Consider the following 26,056-nt stretch of genomic DNA (forward strand, 5'->3'; position numbering starts at 1 on the left):
TAGTTGAAGAGATTTGCTAATCTGACTGATCTGCATTGAAATTTAAGAGTTAAACAAAATATATATATTTTTTCAGCTACACAAACTATGCTTTGGTCTTGTTAAATTAGATCAAAGAATGCTGGATGAAGGCAGCCAGTGTAATTAGGTACATATTTGTGCTGTTTTATATAAAAAGCTTCAATTCATTTTAGCTGTTTTCCTAAATTTGGTAGGATTTGCTTAAGAAGGTTGAAGAAACTTGTTCTGGAATCTAAGGACTTTCACTCTTAACTGTGACTAGAGCCCTTTTGTATGTTATTTTCATGGCTTAATACTGCAATAGATGAAAGACTTGAGTTCGAAAGACTACATTGAAAATGTGCCACACAAGTATGGACTTTTGAGAGTAAATGTTAAGTGAGTTTCCAGGGGAATTCGTTGGGAGAGAATAATGCAAATCCCCAATTCAGGTAATGCAAAAACCCAGCCTTTTGAAGCTATGCCTTGAAGAAAAGGTCATTGTTGACTGGTTACTTGTTACAAAAGGCTGAGAGTAAAAGGCCAAACCACGGGGAAAAGCCAGCTGTGGGTGTTGAAGGACTAAAACCTACCAGAGCCCTAGGGTGGAATAGGAGATGACATCTGGTATAGGTTCTTTTATTGTTTTATTGTCTTTTCTCTGTAATACCAGCAAAGAGTCTTGTGGCACTTCATAGACTAACAGACATTTGGGAGCATGAGCTTTCGTGGGTGAATACCCACTTCGTCAGATGCGTGTAGTGGAAATTTCCAGGGGCAGATATAGATTGATGGTGTCGCTGGTGTAGATATGTGGGCAGAGTTGGCATCGAGGTTTGTTGCATGGATTATCCAAACCTTGATGCCAACTCTGCCCACATATCTACACCACCGACACCATCACAGGACCTAACCAGATCAGCCACACCATCACCGGCTCATTCACCTGCACGTCCACCAATGTAATATACGCCATCATATGCCAGCAATGCCCCTCTGCTATGTACATCGGCCAAACTGGACAGTCTCTATGGAAAAGGATAAATGGACACAAATCAGATATTAGGAATGGCAATATACAAAAACCTGTAGGAGAACACTTCAACCTCCCTGGCCACACAATAGCAGATCTTAAGGTGGCCATCCTGCAGCAAAAAAACTTCAGGACCAGACTTCAAAGAGAAACTGCTGAGCTTCAGTTCATCTGCAAATTTGACACCATCAGCTCAGGATTAAACAAAGACTGTGAATGGCTTGCCAACTACAAAACCAGTTTCTCCTCTCTTGGTTTTCACACCTCAGCTGCTAGAAGAGGGCCTCATCCTCCTTGATTGAACTAACCTCGTTATCTCTAGCCTGCTTCTTGCTTGCTCATATATATACCTGCCCCTGGAAATTTCCACTACACGCATCCGACGAAGTGGGTATTCATCCACGAAAGCTCATGCTCCAAAACGTCTGTTAGTCTATAAGGTGCCACAAGACTCTTTGCTGCTTTTACAGATCCAGACTAACACGGCTACCCCTCTGATACTCTCTGTAATACTTTTACCTTAAAAATAAATGTCCTTGTTTAGAAGGAACTATGGGCAATATACTGGTCATAGCCCTAGGACAGAAAGTAAAACAGGTCTTTTAGGTATTCTAGCTTTCTGAGTATATCACAGAGTAAGGCAAGACATTGTGGAGCCTTAAAAATGCATGGTCAGAAAGAAGTGAGGTGTGGGTTTCCACCAGGCAGAGGTGGTGGCTAGGAGCTGGAAGACTTTAAGTGGATGACATTGGTGGCCCACAGAGGGAGAAATACAGGTGCAATTGCCCTGAAATTGTAACAAATATTGTTGAGCATGGTTGATATGGAAAATTCTGCTGTTCCTAATGTATGAATCACCATAGTCCACACAAACTCTCCAGTTGCTTTCCAGTATACTAAAACATTAGTGTCCGTGGACTACGTTGACTTTGTGCCTTTTGGTATTTAATACCATACTAAGCCAAACAAATAGAATAGAACCAGATAATAATATGGGATAGCTGCAGTTTCTAGTTTTAAATTCACCACTACTACAAAAAGTAGTTTCAAAACAGAAGCAACATTCTGAAGTGTTAAAGTAGAAGGAATTTTTAGCACTTGGAATTTTTTAGGGGGGGGGGGAAGGTAATCACAGAGGGGGATCTAATTAGCAAAAATGCATTCAAACATGATTAATATGTAATCCTTGCACCAGCTGTCTTCAACCAAATGCTATTTATATTTTACGACACAAACACTAGTGAGTTTTACATCTGTTTCATGCTAAGATAACATCTGCTTTACTCGTTCATGACACTTTTCCAGTTCAATGGCAATTTATACTTTTCTTAGTGTGCCATGTCAATAAAAATATATACTGTTATGGGTAAACACTTTGAGTGCATGTTTTACTTTTGTATGTTCAACTTGTGCTATGTTTATCACAGAATCTACAGTGTTCCTAGCAAAAATGTTTTCTAAGAACTCCAAGACATTAAAAGATATTTTAGGAAAGTAAATTTACATGGGAAAAGACATTTTGAAGGATATAGGCTATGGCTACACTACAGCTTAAGTCAACGTAAGTTAGAGTTTCTCCCGCCAACATAGCTACCTCTATGTGGTGTGGACTGGAGTAATTAAACCAACGGGAGAGCGCTCTTTCATCAGTTTAGAGCAGCTACATGGAGAGCTTCTAGTGGTTTATTTTTGTCTACAGTTGACTTCAGCAAAATATGTTTTTGCAACAAGATTTTACATTGGGGAAGAGGAAGCTATTTTTGTTTAGTTTTATGTTAGCACTGAACCAACATTGATTCTTTTCCAACATTAGCAGATAAGAGAATCAACATGACTGTTAAAGGAAATGCAAGTCTTAGAATGCTACACAATTAACAAGAATGGTACCATAAAAGCTGAGAAAGTAAGGCCATTCAGTTATTTCAGCAATGTACTTTTGTACAGGAAGATGAATTAATAGGATTAGCTTTAGGAATCTTACTGGGATTTCTTCATGTTGAGATTGCCATATGTGGAGTAAAAATATAGGGATAAATCCTTTCTAGTTTTGTAAACTATACAAAATTTAAAAAAATTCATTTCATTTAGGCACTAAAGATAACTGTTGTTTGTAAGATAAAATGAAAAACTAAATGATTTCACCATGATACTTTGTTTTCCATATTTAATTTGTCAAAGTGTGCTCATCCATGTCTCTGAACATGTGTATAAACCTCATTAAGCGCACAAGCCTCATGAACTAATGGAAGGAAGTGAATTCCCAAATAGAGGTCCCCAATTGAATATCCCCGTCTGTCTAAACTAAAGCATTGTAAGTTTGAATGCCTCAGGTTTCAGCTGCTGCCGCATCGGCCAAAGAGACAAAAAATCAGATCTTTGAGATACTGAGAACTCAAACAAATTTAAGGCTTTATAGATTAAATCTAACACCTTAATTTGGAATGTGAAAACAAATAGGAGGCCGGTGTTGTTTTTAAACCTATAAAGTTAAGTATAAGAAGTGTTGAACAGCTGGCTCCCTGCAAGAAACCATTTAACAAGTGGGGAGCTGCATTCCACACTAGCCTTTACCCAAGGGCCCATTTTTACAATTCTAACTCTGAGTAATTCTCTCATGTTGACTTTGATGGGTCACAATGTGAGAAAGGACTTACTTACAGGATCAGGCCCAGAGTTTGCTGAAGCAAGTCATGCTCACCCTGTACTGATATGTAAACATAAGCTCTGGTGTATGATTGTATCTTAAGTAGCAGGGCTTCTAACTTATTTGCAGGAAGTAGAACGGGAAATTTCATTCAGGACTGAATGTGGATTGTATTACTCCTACTACAAAGAGATGCTGCAGGCTACATCCATCCAACAAGGTATTTGTAACGTGTAAAGTAAATTTTACTTTCCTTTGACAAGATGCTGTTTTTAATAAAATGAAAAGTGAATATAAATGTTTATGAAAGGTGCTGTAATCATGCTAGAGACAAATTTGTTGGATTCATCCACAAAACAGGAATAGTTTAGATAGTGAAAATATAAGCTCTGCAGTGGTACATTGGTTCCTCCGATGTACCACCCCGTGAGAAAGTGAAATCACTCCTAAGAGTGATATTTCCATACCTGTTTAGTGTTTTGCCTCATTGTTTTACTCAACAATGGCTAAGCATTTGATATGCTGTAACTGCTTATTACAGTAATTATAATAGTCAATACTATGCTCCCCACCCCTTTTTTTTGGTATCCACGATTTGTGTCATAGGTAGATTGTTTGGTGGAAGGGACTTTTTTTTGGGCTACATATTTGTACAGTGCCTAGCACAACGGGGTCCTAATGCCTGGTTGAGACCTCTAGCTGTTCTTGCAAAACAGATAAATAATATCTACTATGATGCCTATTGGGGTTATTTATGATAGTGTCTTGTCTTCAAAACACTATACTGAGACTCCCAATTAATTTTCCTTATGCTACCTAATAGCTAGTATTTTTGGTAACAATTTCATCAATGCCAATCTCAGCTGGCTTTAAAAGCAGTGACCTAAAAGTGAACGGCTCATGATCCCAGTATTAATATCCCAAGTGTAGTGCCCCAAACATAATTTATTATTGCAGTGTCCAGAGCATCATGAAAATAGACATATTGCATGTTGACATACATTACTAAATGTACAGAATTGCATTCACTGTATATCAGTCCAGTAATCACCATTCTAAGGGTACGTAAACACTTTAATATTAAAAATAATGAAAAAAACACTACAGCACCAAGTCTCAGAGCCTGAGTCAATTGACTCTGGTCTAAAAATAATAGTGTAGACCTTTGGTCTCGGGCCAGAGCCCAGACTCTCAGACCCTCCTATCTTGTGGGTTCTCAGAACCCTGGGGTCCAACCCGAGCCTTAAAGTTTACACTGCAATTTTTAGCCCTGCATCCCGAGCCCTGTGAGTCCAAGTCATCTGATCTGGGCCAGCCATGGTCATGCCATGAGTCTTAGGGGATGTCTACATTGCTCTCAAAGTGGGAAAATTAATAAAAGTTTTAGATTTTAGTAACTGAACCAGATATAAAAACATGTTTTGGATCATTGACATAAAGCTTTGCAAAGTCTTCCATGAAAGATCTTAAAATACACTTGTAAACTTTTCACTGTTCAGCTGAAAATATAATTTTTCTGTTTTAATTTCTCTAACATTTAGGTTTACATGGCTTAATATATGACAATAAAACTGAATCTCTGAGGACAATTAACATACTTGAAAGGATGAATGTTTACCAGGAGGTGTTTCTCAGCATACTGTATAGGACTCTTCCCATTCAGGTAGGTAGGTAATTATGGCTTTAAATAAATAATGGATATATATGGATGCTTCATGAAAGCTTCCCAGTGAACGAGAAACCTAATTTTGGTTAATTTCTAAGGATAAATATATTCCTGCAATTGTTTTAAATCTATACAGATAAAAACCACTTAGTTTTCAATGCAACCACACATGAACTTAATAGGAAAACCAAATTTTAAAGATTTAAAAGTGGTTGGAATTACCCACTTGTGGCTGCCATTATGGATTTGCACCTGCAAAAGGAACAAGACCCTTTATGGTCATTTTAAAGCTTTAAACAGTCTATGTATGTGTGTATACACATGTGCACATATGCACTCAGGGTTTTAAGAATCAGGATAGGTCTGGCAAAGTGATGCTGTGGCCGTGTAGTATGCCAAGACTGTGGGGGAAACTCTCCTAGCTTGCTTCATTTTACTAGAGGAGCAAATGTACCCTTCCTGCTACATTCTCTCTGGCTAGCAGCTCATGTCACCCTTGTGGATAAAGGGATGTAAAGATCCTTGTAGCTATTGCAGATGGAGTTCCCTCCCTGTGAGTGGGCAGGGTATTCAGAGGTGGAGACTTCACAAGAGTGTAAGATGGGACTTTAAACAGGTAGCTTTGAAAGTGTTTGCTTAAACAGCCCTTCATATTATTATGGACTATCAGTAAACTACATTTGGGCACTTAAAATAGATTTTTGAATCACTGGGTCATACATTTTTCAAAAATACAACGTTTATTGGGGTTTTATACCATTTTACTTGTCTTTAACATTGATTATTTGTCTTGTTATTTTGCAAAAGTGTTGAGACATTACCTTTAAATTCACATAAATTTATTTCCAGTATTTTATAAAATTTAACTTCAATATTCCTCTGTTTTACAGAAGTATTTAGAGCCTGTTTATTTTTATATCTACACTTTATTTGGACTTCAGGCACTTTATGTCATTGCTCTGTATGTAACCAGCTGGCTTCTTAGTGGAACATGGCTTTCAGGTTTGTTAGCAGCTTTCTGGTATATTACAAACAGGTGAGTGTGAATTAACATGTGACCCTTCTAAAGTTTTAGTTTCTGACACATAAGGTTGAGACATATTAAACAGTCAATTGCTAGGATCAAATTGGGAGTAAGGGAGAGCATAAAATAGCAGAGAGGGTCTCTCTTTAGATCAGCCAGATATTTATTATTATTAAATATTTAATGTTTGAGATAGTCAAAAGTTTGAGGAAACTCTAAAAATATGGCATATCCAAGCTCTTTTTGGACCAGACTGAAGTGGCTTTTAGCCACCTATGTACTTCCCACATTGTGCAGCCCTTCTGTACCAGCCTCATATCCCCTCAGTGCAAGTCAAAGTACTCTAAGAGGTGCAGTGACTTATGCCAGATGCACCACAGCCCCAAGAGCTTAGGGTGACCAGAACTTGTGTCCCAACCACTCCCTTTGTTCCCCTATAGATACACCTCTCGCATTGTGGGTCAAGGAAAAAGTGGCATAGGACCTGCTGTGCTGCTATGGCACCTGAGGATTCCTTAAAGGATCAGATTAGCTGCTTTGCATTGCCCTATCACCAGCTTGAGTGAGGCTGGCTCTTGAACTGTCAGTTGTTTTCTGAAACTTAAGAAAATAAAAAGGATAATGTCAGTACTATCAAAGCTGTCCCAAAAGGTGTTTGAAATGTTAATCAGCAGTTGTGACTACTGTAAAGGAGTTTGACTGTAAGCAAATCAGTTACAAAGTGATTCCTTATAGTTATCTAGTGTTTTTAGTGCTCTACAGGAGAAAATAATTTTAAACTGTGGATAGTAGTTCATATATTTATTTAAGAGGTAATTTTGTCCCACATATGGAAAACTTGGAATGGACTTGTTTTCTCTTCAACTTTCTAATAAATAGTGTACAGTAGAAGGATGTTACTTATCCAGATAAAAGGAGTACATGGGACCAATTTGGATAATGGGGAGTTTCTGTCCAAAGGGTGCACATCTAGGGTCATGGAATTACTGTTTGAAGTACTAGGGTCTTGCAGGTAAGAATGGTTCAGATAAACAGCTTGTTATATTTTCACTTACTTCAGCTACATAAGGAGAAATGGACATGAGATTATTTACATTTGTCTGAGATTCTGGAAATGACTGTGCTGGGTGGTTGCCCTTGTCTTTTGATAATAGCACTTCTAGTGTCAGAATGTTTCAGGAAAGGCGAAAAGTCTCTTGCTGTCCATTCAGTGAGATTGTCATGCCATTAATACAATGCACTTGAATTATAGTGAGGAAAATGCCATTGAATTACAGTGAGGAAAAATGACAGCTATCTATTCAGCTATGCCTCCTGAAAGCCAAACTGAGGAGAAATATATTGCCATTGACTTGAAAGGTGCCAACACTTTTCTTTAGATTGCCCTAACTCTGCTCCCCAAGAGGAGGCTTGGCTCCACTGTAACAGCTATCTGAAAACAAGTGGAGTTAAAGATTCAAGAGGAAAAATTTTTGGTTATGAATGAACTAATCCCTGGATGCTCCTCTTGGCAAGTTTTCAGGACTGGGGACGTTAAGAGGACTCACCATTCAGCTACCTGAGAAACAATTTGCAGGAGCCTAGATATGATTTTTCAAATACACTTTCAATTTTAATTAAAACTCTTCATTGCAGGAGACTGGGTTTTGGTTGCATTTATGAATCTCTGCATTTGTTTTGTTCAGAATAGATACCACAAGAGTAGAATTCACCATTCCATTAAGAGAGAACTGGGCACTGCCATTCTTTGCAGTTCAGATAGCAGCAATCACATACCTATTCAGATCTCATTTACAGCCTCTTCATGAAGTAAGTATTTCTAACAACATATTTGATATAACAAAACTAGTATCTGAAATGTCAGGAGAGCTGCTGAAAACAGAAGTGTGTGCTTCACGTAACTGACTGTAAATCAGAAGGAACACACTATTAAATATAGTGATGGAAATGTATAAGGCACTATACAAATAGATGGTAGAAAGAATTGTTACTCTGAAGAGCTTGCAATTAATTTGAACAAATAATTGAACTATGAAGGGGTGAAAACACTGATAAATGCACTCAGGGTTGAAAAAAATGCAAGAGAAATCTGTTTTTAAAAAATTTCCCACTGTTGAAAGGAAAAAACTGTACAGAGCTCAAGAAGGAGAGTTTTATATATTTGGATGTCATAAGAGTGTGTCACCCAAAGAGAGGTTAGGAAAAAAGGCTTGCAAAGCCCAAAGATTAAAGTTTTTTTCCCTACTTGAATTTATTTTACATTTAAAAAAAATTGAGAGGTAACCCTGAGTTATAGAAGTAAAAGCATGTACAGGGTACAGTTTGTGCAACTGTCAGTTTTAAGTCATGACTTCAGATTTGGTCAACATAACAAAACACAACATAGGCTCACGTGACCCTATCAGATAAGTTTTCAAGCTGAGCTGAGACCTAGCCTTTTTCCCAGGTGAAATTACAACTGTAAAATTTGCTACTGCAATTTTGCATCTGCAAAATGAATTGTGTGTGTAAACTGGATACTTGAAACTCTAAATACCAGCTGTCCCTTGCAATCCAAGTACTGTAGTTAGAAGTTAAGAGGTTTCTGTGTCAAACTTTAGAGATGTACTCTTTTAATTTAACCCTTGAGAGAACCCTCCCCTCCCCCAAGCACTTATTGATGGAGATATGTAAGTTACATAAGAACTTTCTCTTTCCAGAAACTGACACTTCTGGCAGTGTTTATATCAACCTTTCTCTTTAGCTTGACTTGGCAATTCAATCAGTTTATGATGCTGATGCAAGCATTAGTATTATTCATATTGGACTGTCTTGACATGCTTCCTACAACAAAGGTAATCTTATTTCTGGCCATGACCAGACTTTTTCTTTCTAAGTCTAATACTAATGTAGCTTAGAGAAGTTCCTTTGCAGAGTGTTCTATGTTTGAAAGGAGCACATAATATGCAGTGCACTTCTGTGATGTGCTCTTAAATAACCAGAATCAGTTATTTTCTAAAATATAACTGTGGGATGAAACGGAGTAATCTGAACATAACCGCCCCTTTTTTTTGGTTAACCGAATATGATTTTTCAGCTGGAATGTTTGTCTGGCTTTGTCCCCGTTTACTTGGTGCAACTCCCAAGTTCTATAATAGTGAAAACCTAGTTGAGGACAGGGCATGAAAGTGTTTTGGGGATCATTTTCAGACATGATTATAGCCAAACTTGATTATAAAACTATTTGCCGCCACAGCAATTACAGTTACAAACCAGGGCCACACTTCTACATTTGATTCCACACAGATATATGCTTGCAACCATGCAGATCTGAAAGCAGGTATGGGAGCTCATGTTCAGAAACTGTGCTAAAACCTTAGTAAGCCCATAGTCTTACCACAGCCTCTGCTAAAATAGTTTGTAAAACAAGAAAAAACAAACAAACAAAAAAACCGAACATGCCTACGCTGGGGATCATAACCAAATGAAATCATGTCAGCTGCAGTTGTGATCACAAATACTTGTCAAACATGGATTCGACCATATATACACTGTAGCAGCATTAAGTACATGAAAGTGTGAAACTTCTGTATTCTTGCTAGAATGATAATGACTAAGGTCTTGATGTTATAAGGAATTATGCTTGTGCTCAACTTTACACACATGAATGGTCCCATCCTGTTGGGACTAATCTTGTGTAGCCAGGTAAGCACTTGCATAAATCTTTGTAGGATCAGGGCTTTAATTAGGTCTGGTAAAATACAAAAGTAATTGCATAAAGCCTTTTAAACTGGATGCAGTATTCTAAAACCTTAATTTGAAGCAATAAATTATACAACAGTTAAACAACAAAGCATCTCAGTGAATATTTATTTATTTATTTATTTTAAAAAAAGTTAAGATTCCAGAAAGAAAAATCAAGAATATCTAATTCATACAGATTTGAATCAGGGCCAATTTTGAGAAAAAAAAATCTTGCTATGTATTCCAGAGAACTCTGTATGAGCTGCATTTTTTTGTACCGTTAAAATTTTTTTAGCGTATTTCTAGCATATGCTGTATTTGAATTTGCAATGGTGGAAAGTAACTCCCAGTTTATATTTAAGTATGTTTTGTTGAGAATATGCATCCTTAATAAATTAATGGGTCTGAATTTATCAAAAAATAATAAAATCATCTGTCAAATATGTGATTTATAAGATTTACTTACGGTCACTCCCATGAATTTGTATGATCAATTAAAATAATTCAGGTAATAATAAATGTTTCTCTCAGATTAATTTTAGTTCCCAATGTAATGGTATACTAATTGTAATGCTTGAGTAACTTCATATATTGAATAAGAAATGGACAGTGCTAGTGGGTTCTAGCACTAATATAATTGTTTCCATTTTAATCAAGAGAAACAAACATTGTTTTTACATTTTAAAACAAAACAATTCAGAGCAAAAACTAGGTTAAATTATAGTAACTAATTTTAAAAAGTATTAAAAGTGTAATCCCTGTAAGCCACGAGGCTAACTAACAAGTTTGAATGATCTAAGGAAAATCCTAAACTATCATTCTGATTTCAGTTCAACAGTGCTGGGGATGTGATCAACATCAGAGAAGTCTATATTCCTGTAGTTGGTCAGCAGAAACTGAAAATGAAGTTTCTTTTTATGTAAATTCTGTATGTATTGGCCAAGGTTTCCCCCTTACTTCAATAGGAGCTCCTGCACAGCATTTTTGAAATTCAGGTCATGTAATTATGTGCCAGGATAAGAACTTAGGAGCCTAACATCAGGGATCCATTTTTAAATATCTTGATTGGAAGGTTTTTTTGTTGTTGTTTGAGAGATTTTCTGTTTACATCCTAAATTACAAAATCTTCTATTTGAATTGGTGTGATTTGTGGGCTATATTAAATTGTATGATATTGCATTATTTGTCATGCAGTGATTGATCTATAGAAACTAAATTGGACACAATCCTTTTATGAGTTACATCCATACAACCCTTCTGAAGTCACTTCGGGAGAGAACAAGGTCCAATATATGATCTCATAATTTTTGTATAGTTGTATGTTTAATATTCATATTACTGTAGCTCCCAAACAAATCAGTCTCAGGTCCTCATTGCGCTAGATGCTATAAAGTGCCTCCAAAGGTGCTTATCTAGTAAAGTTATACAGTAGGGTTCTCCTTCAGCTTTTGAGCCACCATCAGAGCCCCCACAAAACAGAAAATCTTACATGGGAAATCTCGAAGATTCTGATTCTATAAGCACCTGCCGTCATGCTGAATCTGTCAGATAAACTGTGTGGCGAGGATAACTATTTGGCTACGTAAAGTCCTAAAACTGTCTGAATGTTGTCTTGACAACCTTACATCATCGTTTGAAAGACAGCTATAGTCACTGCACCATAAATCAAAAGGAGGAACAGAATGGACCAGATTGCTGTTTCAGCAACAAGCAAGACAAATTATACCCTTGAGACATTCAAGTTTACCATAGAACAGAAGCCATCACTATGGTGCTGAACTGAACTGACAAAAAGGTTGTTGTAAGGAGAATAAAAAATGGAATTTACTATCAGCTGAATGATTGTTTAGCTAGAAAAAGACATTTTCCTTGAGTTCAGTATCAAAAGCCTACCAGTTCCATTGAGATGATCTCAACATGTGTTCTAAGTATTGCTACATTAAGTGTAAAATAAAGCATTGTCTGTTGGATCAAGAATGGGTAATGTATAGATTTATGGCTAGTATTCCTGTGTAAATTGAATAATACTTCACTGTCAGACAGCCTAAGTCAAGAAGATAGTGACTTGAATTTTAAAGTAATTATATTAATTTATGCTTAAAAATCAACAGGGTTGAGAGACTAAAACTATTCATAATCTGCTTTGTAAATATCCCAAAACGTCACAAGAGGTCTCTTATGTATATCTGCAGACATAAGCTCAGGGTAGCCATTGATGTACCTCAGCAGCTACCACAAAGTTTGGCAGTTCATTTCATCCTAAAACTTAAAAGATAGTTTAAAGTGTCTTTGCCACAGAATATTGTTGCATATTGACTTAAAATTTGATCTTATCTATTTGGTATTGATTTGGGCCAGTGCTGTAATCCAGCATTAAACTCTGGATCTACCAAATGCAAAGTACTAATTAAAAGAACCACACAGTATCATACCTCAGCAAAATCAATTGTTTTTTTAACATGAATATCCAGTTGAGCATCCTTATCTATTGCAGTTTCATAAGAAGCTCAAGAAAATTTAGTTGCTTTCTGTACAACTGTCATTTGCTGGCAATGATAATCCTGTAAGAAGCACAATAAATATTTATGATCCCAAATGCTGGCACAGAAAGATACTTCCCCAAGATGCTTAAACCATTTTATGTGATTAACTTTTTCCTAGTTGTATCGTTCATATGCTTAGGTCACTGTGGCATCAAACATTCATAGCAAAAGCATGAAATACTATTAACTTAATTATTGATTCTTGTGTGTGAATAAATACAAAGATAGGATAGTACCACTGAATGTGATGTTCTGAATCTTGTCACAATACCGCATTTAACACTAGAAGTGATTGACATAAGCAAAAGAGACCAACAGTAAAAATACTCTTTGTTCAGGGAAAAGCAATTTTTTAAAAAATATTTTGGCATCCATAACATCTCTTTGTTGCAGGTTACATGGCTCTACATTATACAATTAACAGGCATACTACTGGTCTGTGTTCTACAGTTCTTTAATTCCATGATTCTTGGATCCCTACTTATAAGTTTTAATGTGTCAGTCTTGCTAGCAAGAACAGTTCAGGTATGTGCTCAAAACCTTTTTTGTTTTGTAATAGTAAACAAGCAGTACGACAAATTTAAAAGTAGTTCAGTTTTTAGAGAAATCTCTTTCCTTCCTCAGCACTCATAGTCTGTCTATACCAAAACAAGGACAGGAGACATTTGACATGGTTTTAATCAGGCTGCAACTTTATTATTAGATGTCTGGGACTACCCAGCAAATAAGTGTACAGTGCAGATAACCCCATGTTTATTCCAAAATTACCCATGGGACTTTTACCAGCTCCCCATCTTTTTCCATCCAGGTCCCTCTAGGTAATCCATTTCTGGGACCTTACCATCCACCCTTCTTCATAGGAGAGTTAAGGTGGGCTATAAGAATGGGTACCCCTATGATTGGTATAGCACGGATTCAACCCCCCCCAACCAACCCCCATTCGTTCCTTTAAGAAATACCTCTTTGTAAGTCTTTTTCCAAGCCATTTATCCAGTCACTGTATACCTTTCCTATGGACTACCTGCACTGGACTCTGCCACAAGGAGGTGCCAGCAATTAGCTTGGCTGCCTCCCCCTCAAACCCAGTCAGGTTTACTGCCCCTCTTTTATGTCTGCCAAAACCAAGGCCGGCTCCAGGCACCAGCTGAGCAAGCTGGTGCTTGGGGCGGCAGATTCTAAGGGGGGCATTCCACCCAATCCTAGGGCGGCATTGATGCTTTTTTATTTTTTGTTTGCTGCTCTGGCCACCCTGTAGGGGGCAGAGGAGAGGAGCGCCTTGCAGCAAATTTGGCAGGGCAGCCTGCGTCCTTCCCTCCCCACCAACCGGAGCAGCTCAGAGCCCTCCTGGCAGGCGGTGCAGAGGTCGGGGCCGCGGGGTGAGCGCCCCACTGAAGCCCTGGCTGCCCCCTTCTCTCTCTCCCCCCTCGCTCCCTCCCCTTCCCCCCATTAGACCGGGCACGCACTCTGCAGCACAGGGAGTCCCCTGGCTCCGGCTGCCCTGTAGGGTTTTTTTTGTTTTGTTCCCCCTGCTTTGCTGGCCGTGCCGTTCCCCCACCCCCACTTTGCCGCTCCAGCCACGCCACAGGTTGTTTTTTTTTCCCCCACCGGCTTTGCCGCTCCAGCCATGCAGTTTTTCCCCCCCCACCTGCTTTACCACTCCAGCTGTGCTGCAGGTTTGTTTGTTTTTTTCCTTCCCTGCTTTGCCATTCCAGCTGCGCCGTTTTTTTTGTTCCCCCCCACCCTGCTTTGCCGCTGTGGCTGCGCCGTGTTTTCTTTTTCTTTTTTTTTCCTTCACCTGCTTTGCCGCTCCAGCGCCCTGTTCCCCCCCCCCCCCGCCCTGTTTACCGCTCCAGCCGCACCGTGGTTTTATGTTTGTTCCCCCGCCCCGCTTTGCTGCTCCGGCTGTGCTGCAGTTTCCCAGCTTTGCCGTTCCAGCCACACCATTTTTGTTCCCCTCCCAACCCCGCTTTGCTGCTCTGGCCCGCTGTGGTTTGGTTCCCCGCTTTGCCGCTCTGCCCCCCCCCCCTTTTTTTTTTTGCTTGGGGCGGCAAATAAGCCAGAGCCGGCCCTGGCCAAAACAAATGGGCTCCAAAGCTTTACAGGGAAACCCCATCTTCCCTGAATAATTTGGTGCCCCAGGATGCCCAAGCTGCCCCTTTTAAACCCTCCATTCCTAGGGGATGAGGCAGTGACCACACTGACCCTTTTGTAGCAGTTTTCATCCCCTCCCCCACAAAGCCATAAAACACAATTCCCTTCATTCCACCAGCCAGCCAAATACCCGCCCCTGCTTAAAGGTGCAGGGCAGTCATTTTCAACAGGCTATTACCATTGGTTAGAAGATTTCCAACAGAGTAGAGGCTCAGTGATTACTCTTACTTACTGATAATTATTGGATACATCTAAAATGTTAGAATTTGAGAGGTATCAGCAATTAACATTTACAACTATGCAAACTGAGACCCTGATCTTGCAAAGGTATATGTGTGAACAGACCTTTACACACATAGCGTCCCATTGATTTCAGTAGGGCTCAGATGGGATCCTTAACTCCAAGCTGTCAGATTCCTTTGTAGGAAGGAGCCCTAAGTCAAAACAGTTGTCTAATTACAGGATCACAGTTCTTGATCCATCCTATGTGGCAGCATAAGACCAGAATCCTCTAATTAGACAACGTCTGCTCCCATCCCAAACTGCTGTGAGTGGGACAAGGAGCATTGTTAAATCTGGAGCTTTAAACTGGGAGATCATCCAGAAGGCCATGTAGTGTAGCTGATACCCATGCAGTGTAGCTGATACCCATGCTGAATTAAGAGCATGCCCTTCGCCCCATTGGCACATTGAGAACATACTGATTTCCACAGCAACCTGGAGAACACACATGGTGTTTGAGGTCCAAATCAGTCTAGACCTCTGAGGAAGTGCTAAGGTTGGGAAACTAGATAGGCACAAAGAGGCCACCTCAGAGAGGATCCTGAGAATATACTTGGCCATCCACAGAGCTCAGCCAGGCCACTGAGGTTACAAGAGCTCTGTACTGCGAGTACACCTTTGGTCCCTCTCCTCCTGTGTAGAAATGTACACAGTTTTACATATATGGCTGAAATTAATTGCTTGCTTGCATTAGGCTAATATAATAATAGTTTATCATATTTAAATAAATAAATTGAAGCAGCTTATTTTATCTCTTGTTCCAGATGTATAACATTCTAAATCTTTTGTCTTAAAAAAGACTAAGATACTAATCTGTTTAATTTCTAGAAAAACATGAAAATGGGATGCTTGCTAAATAGACTTGTGAAACTTTTCTTCCATGTACTCATGGTGTTATGTTTGACACTTCTAGTTAATAACTTTATTAAGGTAGGTAAATATGAAGTTTTCTACATATGTAAAGTTAGGAATTTGATAAATATACATGGGGTAGGCAACTTTGAGTAGTAAATAATGAGATTTTGCCTCATTTAAAACAGTATATTTTAGGAGCTGAAGAGTTTCTGATCCTTTTTGTCCAAGAATCTTTTTAACTTCTCTTTTCTGGAATCCGCTGATCACAAGTTGACCACATTTCTGCAACAACTTATGCATGCACATGAATGTATAACTTTATCAGTACTTCCATGGGAAGACTATGGCCAATATTGCTTTATAGCACCACAAGACACTCTTGTGTAACTTGTGAATCTGTTAATCCGTTTCTGTTAGACTCAAATCCATTAAAAAAGTTGAAGTGCAGTTCTACTCCAAAGAGTTACTATATAAAAAGATATCTTCTTACTCATATCTGCTCTGTGTGTACACAGAGACAAATCTATACATTTTAAAAGTAGGGAGGAAAAAACCACCCTTATTGTCACATTATCCTCCTGCCAGCACTGTGCAACTAGGGGAGCGTGACCTGGATTCTAGTCCTTATGTATCAACAATTTGCTTGTACAATAGATCAAAACCTAGAAGCTGCCTTCAGAGCTGGGCAGCCAGAGAGAGTGGTGGCTGCTGACTGAGGGCCCAGCTCTGCAGGCCACAGTGGAGAAGTAAGGGTGGCAATACTATACCATGTCATCCTTACTACTGCACTGCTGCTGGCAGTGGCTCTGCCTTCAGAGCTGGTTCCTGGCCAGCAGACAGTGCTCTCCAGCTGCCCATCTCTGAAGGCAGTGCCGCCGCCAGCAGCAGCACAGTAGTAAGGGTAGCAATACCACAGCCCGCCCTACAATAACCTTGCAACCCCTCCCCCCACAACTCCTTTTTGGATCAGGATTCCGACAATTAGACCACCATGAAATTTCAGATTTAAATAGCTGAAATAATTAAATTTACTATTTTTAAAATCCTATGACCGTGAAATTGACCAAAATGGACCGTGAATTTGGTAGGGCCCTACTTATGGTAGGGCATGATAAAAGTCAACGATAATAAACCTACTTCAAGGCATAATTTGTCCTTTATTATTAGTGAAGATGCTTAAAACAAAAAGAGCCCAGGTCGACTCTCAAACCACATACTGAGATCTCAAGACTCTGAGTTAGAAAAGTAACTGGGAATACATGATACAAAAAGTATCGAAAAAAACAAACAAACTTCACAGTGCCATTTGGGGCTCAAAAGAGGATGGATCCAGACTGTTCTCAGAGGTACCAGATGACAGAACAAGGAGTAATGGTCTCAAGTTGCAGTATGGGAGGTTTAGATTAGATACTAGGAAAAACTTTCTCACTAGGAGGGTGGTGAAGTACTGGAATGGGTTACCTAGGGAGGTGGAGGAATCTCCTTCCTTAGAGGTTTAAGGTCAGGCTTGACAAAGCCCTGGCTGGGATGATTTAGTTGGGAATTGGTCCTGCTTTGGACTAGATGACCTCTTGAGGTCCCTTCCAACCTTGATATTCTATGATTTTTGCAAAGTTCATCACAGCAGAACTGCACTTTAAGGCTACAGCTGAACAATTGTGAATTGTTTCACAATTTCAATGTCAAAATTTTTTTAATATATGAAGTGTTTAAGAGAAGATGTATTCTAATTTATAGCAGAAAAATGTAACTTTATTTTCTTCCTCAATAGAAAATTCTTAATCTTGAGTCAGATGAACATATATTTAAATTCCTGAAAGCAAAATTTGGATTTGGAGCAACAAGGTAGGATATCAGTTAATCTGAAAATTTCAGTTTTACTTCATTATATCAGTTCATTGTCAAAATTAGATCTTCAGGTCAACATTTATTTCACTTATTATTTGCAACCAAGATCTGAAAGATATGAACAAGAGGTAGAAATCTTCACTTATATGCATAGTTTTATGATTGTCTGAATACAGTGAGGAAACTGTGAACCTTTCATGTAGCCACTAGTTATGAAATCTATAGTATGACCATTTTTATTCTTCTTTCTTTAGAGATTTCGATGCTAACCTGTACCTCTGTGAAGAAGCATTTGGTCTGCTGCCATTTAATACTTTTGCAAGACTCTCAGATACATTACTTTTTTATGCCTACCTATTTGTTCTCTTGCTTATGGCAATAGCAGCTGCTGTTGTTGCTTTTCAGAATCTCAGGTACTGTAAGTTTCAAAACTAGATTTTCCTGAAGTTTTCTTCAGTAGGCTAAATAATTGATATAGGTGAACACAGCAGTATACAGTACACTTTACCATAAGTACTGAACAGACAGTGAAGAGATAGGTTATAAAAATAAAACAGTAAATCCCTTCATATCTGAAGTTCAAAATGTAGTGTGTAATAAGATTTAGCTATAATCAGTCTTTATAGAATCCCAAACTATTTTACTGACTATAAAGGAAAGTTATTTATTACCTACTACAAAATATAGTGTGTCTAATTCATTCCAGTCCCTTTCTGCAAAGCAGCTAGAGAATTACCAGTTGCCTGCACTTGAGGATCACCAGTCCCTAGTTGATATAGCCTGGTCTATGTCAAATTCACCATGTCCCTGGCACAGGGATAGGAGGGACATGGCTGGAGCATTACTGCATTCCAGCAAGTTCTAGTTTGTGACCTGCCCCACTGCTATTCCAATCTATTCCAGGGGCCAATATAGAACTGGCCCCAGAATCAGGGAGCTGCAGTCAACTCCTTGGCAGTGCTGTCACACTTGGCTACAGCTGAGATTCTGGGGCATAAATTTTGTTCCCCACCAAAATAACTCAACTAACTGATAAAGTTTGTATTGGCAATCACTAAATTTTTCATGTGAATTTCTTTTAGTATTTACAATACACTATAATGCAAATCATGGAAATAACTACACTAACATTTATTTATTTAAAAAGTTTATTTAAACCCATAACCAGCACCCCAGAGATGAAAACAGAAAACCTGACATTTTATTATGGAGGTACTATTACTGTAATCATTATTATCTGTTAATTAGTACTAACATCAGGTGCTTTAATCTCTATGGTATCAGAGGTTAAAATAATTTTAAACTGCATGCAAATGTACAATTTTAAAATAATGATTGTTAAGCCTAGCACAGCACTAATTTTTTTGTTTGTTCATTCAGTGGTTCAGCTAATGTCCAATCCATGGATAAAATGGAAATTTTCACAATAGTACTGAAGCCTGGAGCTGCCTACAACTTAATGCACACAATTCTGTTTGGATGCCTGGCTTTAAGCACAATGAGGTATTTAAAAATTTCATTGTCTCTGCAAGCTGTTGAATATTTAATATCTAACACACTAGTAGTCATAACCCCATGCAGTGCTCTGCCTTCCCCATCTTACTGCCTGCTTCCTGGTGCAATTAACCCTTCCCAGCAGGATCTTTCCCAAAACAGTCAGACCACAGAGAAAACACACAATTTTGTTTGGGGGAAAAGTATTTAATCTCAAGCTTTTGTGACAAGCTGCCAAATTTGATCTTTTAGTTACTTCTGCTCTGATGCCAATCCTCAGTGTCCTGGGAGCACAAGAAAGTTGTGTTTAAGTTTCTCTGAAGTTTCTGACCAGACATCAAAATACTTTTCATGGTTGTACATAGGCTTGGCAAATTCAGTTTTTATTTTTGTAGGATTTCAACTGATATTGATTTGTAAGTATTTTTTTCTGTTATCTATTTAAATTGAAAATTTGCATGAAATTTTGTGGGGGTCAGACAATTATTTAATAGCAGCAGAGATTCAAAAAGTTTAAGCTTTATAACCACTAAACACAAATTGTCAACATCACATAAAAAATATACAAAGTAAGCATTCTTAAACTCAAAAAAAAGTTCAAGGATCATTTTTCTTACTTCACTTGTATGTAAATTTATCATCATTGATAAAAATATTTCATCGGTTTGTGAGTATGTTTTAAAATAGACTTTTACCAACATTTACCTATTAAAAAAAATTCTTTCAAGCCCTCATGTACAGGCATACCATTCACTGTCGCCTCACATGATCAATGAAAACTTGCTTATCTTCCAGAATGAAGTACCTTTGGACTTCCCATATGTGTGTATTTGCCTCTTTTGGTTTGTGCAGTACTGAGGTTTGGGGATTTGTCCTGAAATCTGTTCGTCTCTACACACCACAGAGGGTTAGAGCTATATTTCTTATGACAGTATTTGAAATTCTGTATTTTCCTGTAATTAGACAAATGAAGCTTCAGCTTGTTAAAGGTAGATATGAAATAAATCTAATGTTTTTAGGCCTCTCACACTATATGGAAACATTTAAAAAGCACTAGTTAATACTTCTAAAATGTGTATTTAGATAAATGATTCATTTTAAAAATTTAAACTAGTATTTTCCTGGGGTTTCATAATTTAAGCAATGCCATTTTAATGCACTAGGTGGCAATATAGAAGAAGCTGTGAAGGCTAGTAACACCTTGACTAAATAAAAATCCTAGAAATTTTTAGAATTAATCAGCAGTTTGAACAGACTTATAATTTATTATACTGTACAGGAGACTTTTTTGCACTTCATAGGATATTTAAAGTGCATAAATTTAAAGTAACATTTTGTGGTGGTTTGTAATCCTCCTTCTATATAGAATGATTTTTATAACTATTGGTCTTTAGCTCAGAACAAATAGGCCCAGATCTTGAAATGTGATCTGCACAGACAGATGCTTATGGCATTATTCATTCCATCAAGCAAAGGAAAAATATTCATATAGATCAAAGCACTTTAAACTGTGCCATAAAAACTAATCATTGTTTGTTTTGAATTTTTCTCCTAGCTATGTGTCATTAGGTATTTGGTACCAATAATCATATTGCTGTACCTTTCCTGTAAGGTAAGAAATGTTTTCGTCTTAATATTTTGGTATGTTTTCCCTCAGGGGTAAAAAATTCATTTTTGTTTTGAAAAAATTCCTGATTGTATATAAAAGAAGACCCATGTATCGGATGTAAAAACATATCACTGTTTTTCATACTGCCTCAAAACTGTACATTTGAAAATAAATACCGGGTGAGAGGCTTTAGCTAATAACATGAGATTTATGGCTGAATTTTAAGAAAATGATGTAATTGTATGTATAAAAAAAATATTGATTGCCTGTTTAAATTGCATATGCATTTACTCAAATTAACAGTCGCACATAACGGATCACTTGCATCCTAAGATACAAGTGCATGTGAAATTGTGGTAGTTGTGTGTGCAAATTATCAGTTAGGAATGATTTTCATTCCTATATTCTGAAAACGTAAGCTTATATCTGTTCAAATTTTAAGTACTTATAGGTAAGTTGCAGTTAAGATACAGATTGTTAACTGGTGTAATGATCCATTTTAGGAGCAGAAATGATTATCTTCTGCTCTACTGCTGTACTTCATTTTATGCAATCTTTGAAGTAAATCTACAGAATTATTAAACCAGTCTAAGATTTGTGTTATCATCAACCCTGTCTCAGGAGCAAATGATAACAAGGCTCAAGCTTTTATATGTAAATACATGAAACAAATGTGTTTATGCAACACCAAGATAAAATAAGTTCCATAATAATAGCATATATGAAGTAGACAATTAGTCTGATCAGCCTGTCATATATCTGAGATTTAGATCATTAATTTAATGGAACGCTGACAACTGGGCAGGCCATTCTTTTAATCTATATTTATAGAAACAAACAAACAAAAATTCAGGAGCTACTTTGATGCAGAAATTATTTCTGCTATACCCAATGGGAGACAAGATGTTTCCCTTGAAATCATTAGCTTCAAAGAAACTCAAGGTGAAGCTCGTTATCAGAGTTAAAAAAATGAAGGGAATCTTCTTCATAATAACCAAGGAACTGCCACCTAGCAATAGAGAAAATTCTGAAGCTCTGTTAAGTCTCCTTGTGAATTTTATTAATTTATTTTAAAAGTAAATACAGTTCAGAGGCAAAATGGAAAGTCAAACTATTAACATAATCTAGACCACTGTGTCCCACTATCTCATGGTTCTTTCTCTCATTTCGGTAGATGTTTTGGGTTTTTTTGCACATTTTTAGGGATACTGTTTTTTCCTTCCAGTATGCCAGTTTAGGAAATGTAGCACCTCTCCACATCCCAGAGAATGGATGGGAGGTATCCGTTCTTATGTATGCTAGAGGTGGCAAGTCCTTTTTCTGTAGAATGCTGTCTCGGATAACACATCAATATGATATTCAATCCAACTCTTCAGAAGCTGAGATCTTTGAAGCCAATATCCATTTCTGAAGTGTCATTAAAGCATATAGGGTCCACTGAAGTGAAAGGGAGACTCCTTTGACTTTTGTGGGCTGTGGGTCAGGCCCATAGATGTGTTCAAACTACCTGAAGAGCCCGGTATCCAAATAGTGCAGGTATTAAGGAAAAGCAGGCTAATTCATAGAGTTTAAGAGCTTAACCCTGCAAGGTAGTGAATGCTCAATGTGAGTGAACAGATTTAGCTCCTCTCAAAATTCTTGGCATCTTTCAGGATCAGGCCCTTAAGTAAGGACTTTCTGAAAAGGAGATTGAATTCTCTTCTAGCTAGGACTTAATTTAAAAAAAAAAAAAAAACTTTGAAAATAGCAATTCCCCAAAATTCTGACTTATTACTCACTCTTCAGGGCCGAAAACTTTTCAACAAATAGATTAAAATGCTGTCAGTGAACCAGTCCTCAGAGTATGGCCAGAGAAAGTGATTAACCTCTCTACTGAGAGAGGTCCAGAATCTTTTCCTTCCGTGACAAAGGAATGGTTTATGTATATCACCCATCCCAACCTTTGCAAGAAAGCTGAAGGTGTAAGTTGATTCTGTTGGATATCAAGACATACAGTATATGCTTTGCACCTAATAAATTATTATTTTCACACACCCCATATGTGCACAGACTGCATAAACATCTTCCATATTTATTACATGTAAAAATAAAGTTTAACTGGCCATCATATCTGGTTCTTGTGAAGGAGTTGTAAGCAAACCCATTTAGCATAGCCCCTTGAGGTTACACTTATAAGAGGAAATATGCATTAGCCCCCTCCCCTAAACCAGCAATTTTATGGGATTAACCACCTAATCCTGAATAAGCTAATGAAAGCTTCTTTTAAGACATGTGGTTGCTACAATCCCAAATACTTTTCCTGAAAGATTATTTATTCAGCTACAGCTGTGGCTGCAACACTAGCCAGCTTTTAGATTAGTTATACAGTGTGTCTTGAGACATCTACATATCTAGTCACATGAATTTTCTACATTAGTGTACTGCAGACTACAACTTTCACATAAAACTAAATGCTGGAGGATTTCCATGCGTAATGCAGATATACAGCCGCTAACTTTGACTATGCTTATAGTTCCATTCCATATTTGTCCAGCATGTTATTGCTTCAGCATGTTATTGAGGTTTAAAGGTTTGTGGTTTTTTAAAATCAAAATTTTTAGTCATTATCCAGGTTGTTTAATGTCTTTATATGCATTCTTTACAATTTAAACATAGAAGATTATCTATCAAATTGTGTTTGTATGAGTCAGTTATTCCTAAACAAATTGTTAGTATTTGCTAAGGCCACAAAGCTGATTAAGTCCAGAATTCCCATTATGCCATGAAATCCTGACTGTGTGTTGTTAAGTAAATCTAAACCTTGAGAAATTTAGTTGGTTAGGGTACAGATATCTTTATTGTAGTCCATTATGCCTACGTCTTTACAGAGACTGGCATGTTTAACAATGTAGTCTAAGATTGAGGTTCCATAGAAACATGAGGAAAGGACAATCAATCTTATTTTTAGTTATGATTTCCAGCCTAATATCCCTAAGGATGATGATATTTAACATCCTGGTTGCTTTCATCTTTAGGCGAATTGAAACAGTATGAATAACTTCAGCGGTTCTCGCCTTTTCATTACACAATGAACATAAAATGTAGATGCTTAAAATTTATTCACCTAAATAAGTAGCCTGATATTTTTAGAGGTGTCAAGCACTAATGTCACTAACCAAGACCAATGGGAACTGCAGGTGCTCTGCACTTTTATTAAACTGGCCTCTTAAGTGACTAATTTTAGGCCCTCAAATTTGAGAATTTTTGTTTAATCATCATTTTATAGAAAAGTCTGCAAGCTTCTTAAATTTACTAGTAGACCAAAGTGGGGAATAAGTTCCAAATTTGAGGGACTCTGGGAGGACGCATCCTGACAGCAGTCCCTCTCTGTTTAAAAGAGTGTTATCCAATGTATCTTCTCCGATCTCAACTGCAGAAGTATCAGACTAGAAGAGAGGCAGTCAACACAGTAGATTTAGGGCTTTGTAAGTCGTAACATATAACTTAGACCAGTAGGCACCCAGTACAGTTTCCAAAGCACTGTCACAATATCGGCTACAGAAACAGACTGCCACATTCACCACTAGCTTCAGTTTCCAAATATATTTAAGGTGTAGTCTAATCTCTAGGTGATAAAATTATGGAATGGTCTAGTTAAGTTAAAAAGCCACCTTGATCATTCTACTCTTATCTGATCTAGCATCAGCTGAGGACCTCAACAGGCCCCAGATTGCCAATCAGAGGGGCAGATATACTAAAGCCTTTTAGCTTATCTATAAGGGAGAAAAGATCAATAGTTCAAACCAGCCATTTACACTTATTTATTTAATAATTGAACTCTGTTCCAATATCCAGAATTCGGTTTGTTCATTTTGTCTTCAGGTTGTTTTGTTTGTAATTCTAGTTCTGTCCAGGAATGGTGGATGAGCTGTCAGAGCTGAGAGAATTCTATGATCCAGACACAGTGGAGCTGATGAACTGGATTAAGTAAGAGTATTTTTATTTAAGTTAAATGCTATTTATAATAATCCAATATTCTTGTATATAGTGCTCTCCTGTTCCATTTGCCACAGGTCATCAGTGAACTATAGTGACCTGTGGGGATGATTAAAGGGGAGTGGGATATCTAGGGACTAGAAATCAGTGACTGTGGAAAACAGATAGTTGCAACTCTTGCCAGCCTGCTGTGTCCTGGTACAGCAGTTTACCACTGTTTGGCAACAAGGTTTCTGGAAACAAGTTGTCTCTATTAGATCCTGTGGGTGGATAAGCACAGATCATTCCCTTGGCTGAAAAGGTGAGAGAATCTTCAGTTTGGAGAAGGTGATGGTCAAAAAATGTATTGAAATCAATTAATCTCCATCTGACCTTTCATATCTCCTCAGATGCACTTCTGTTTCCTTTGGTCTTTATTTTTTTTAGATAGCATTAAAAAGTGAGGGGCATTCACTTGTGAAAATCTGTTTTCACAGAGTATGCACGTGTCAGTGTCTTGCCCTTACTTTAAAATAACTCAATCTATGTATATATTTGTAGTGGCTTCCCGGCACAGGGGCATGGTGGTTTTGGTGCAAACAGTGGACTGAATGCTGCACTCAGAACTCACACCAAATTAAACCTGCACAGATGCACTGAAGTTAGAATTTAGCCCACCGTCTGCTTTGCTTGAGGTGTGCAAAATGTTTGAACTTACTCAGACTGGAGGTGTATCAGGGTTTACCAGAGTTCTGGTGTTTGTCGTCCCTGGAAATTGCATTTATTTGGAATTTTGACATAGCCATTTGTTATTTTATTTTTAAAGCAGAATTGTGTGCTTGAGAAAATATTTTGAAAGTAAAACATGAACCTGCTGCTTTTTAGCCTTTTAAATATTTTGAACACCTTAGTATAGCACTGCATTATTTTACTTCCAAGTTTGCTGTTCAATATCCCACATTTGAATAATTGAAGTTATTAGGGTTGCCAGTTTTGATTGGACGTATTCTTGGAGGTTTCATCACATGAGCATCTTCAATTCAAGATTAATCTTTAATTCCTGGAGACTCCAGGACAATGCTGGATGGTTGGCAACCCTAGAAGTTATATGTGTGCAATGTATTGTGATGAAACTAGTCACTCAGCAGTTTTACAGCAACTAATGTTTTTCACTCCTAGCAATAATCTTATGAACCATAATGCTGTATTTTCCTACTCTGCAACCTGTGA

General features: G+C 37.7%; 1 protein-coding gene and 1 long non-coding RNA gene across 7 annotated transcripts in view; one reads left to right on the forward strand and one right to left on the reverse strand.

The window, feature by feature from the left end:
• Window positions 1-26,056, forward strand: part of DPY19L3 (dpy-19 like C-mannosyltransferase 3) — a 48,784-nt gene that overhangs the window by 11,704 nt on the left and 11,024 nt on the right. For 3 of the 4 annotated variants that reach the window (XM_039503253.1, XM_039503255.1, XM_039503257.1), the window contains 13 exons: window positions 3,807-3,897; window positions 5,219-5,340; window positions 6,234-6,379; window positions 8,053-8,176; window positions 9,067-9,201; window positions 13,027-13,158; window positions 15,895-15,996; window positions 17,693-17,766; window positions 18,024-18,182; window positions 19,150-19,272; window positions 20,059-20,170; window positions 20,819-20,875; window positions 24,756-24,838. In XM_039503253.1, coding sequence (XP_039359187.1) covers window positions 3,807-3,897; window positions 5,219-5,340; window positions 6,234-6,379; window positions 8,053-8,176; window positions 9,067-9,201; window positions 13,027-13,158; window positions 15,895-15,996; window positions 17,693-17,766; window positions 18,024-18,182; window positions 19,150-19,272; window positions 20,059-20,170; window positions 20,819-20,875; window positions 24,756-24,838 — 1,460 coding nt within the window. The remainder of the gene's footprint in view (window positions 1-3,806; window positions 3,898-5,218; window positions 5,341-6,233; window positions 6,380-8,052; window positions 8,177-9,066; window positions 9,202-13,026; window positions 13,159-15,894; window positions 15,997-17,692; window positions 17,767-18,023; window positions 18,183-19,149; window positions 19,273-20,058; window positions 20,171-20,818; window positions 20,876-24,755; window positions 24,839-26,056) is intronic. The other variant, XM_039503256.1, reaches the window with a different exon arrangement.
• The window catches only part of LOC120384476, a 44,074-nt gene that overhangs the window by 6,849 nt on the left and 11,169 nt on the right, over window positions 1-26,056 (reverse strand). Inside the window, exon 2 of one of the 3 annotated variants that reach the window (XR_005588899.1) lies at window positions 12,523-12,651. The exons of the other annotated variants lie outside the window; for them this stretch is intronic. This is a non-coding gene — a long non-coding RNA (uncharacterized LOC120384476). The remainder of the gene's footprint in view (window positions 1-12,522; window positions 12,652-26,056) is intronic. 3 annotated transcript variants of the gene reach the window in all.

This window comes from Mauremys reevesii, linkage group 16 (genome assembly GCF_016161935.1).
Source record: "Mauremys reevesii isolate NIE-2019 linkage group 16, ASM1616193v1, whole genome shotgun sequence".
Taxonomy (NCBI): domain Eukaryota; kingdom Metazoa; phylum Chordata; order Testudines; family Geoemydidae; genus Mauremys; species Mauremys reevesii.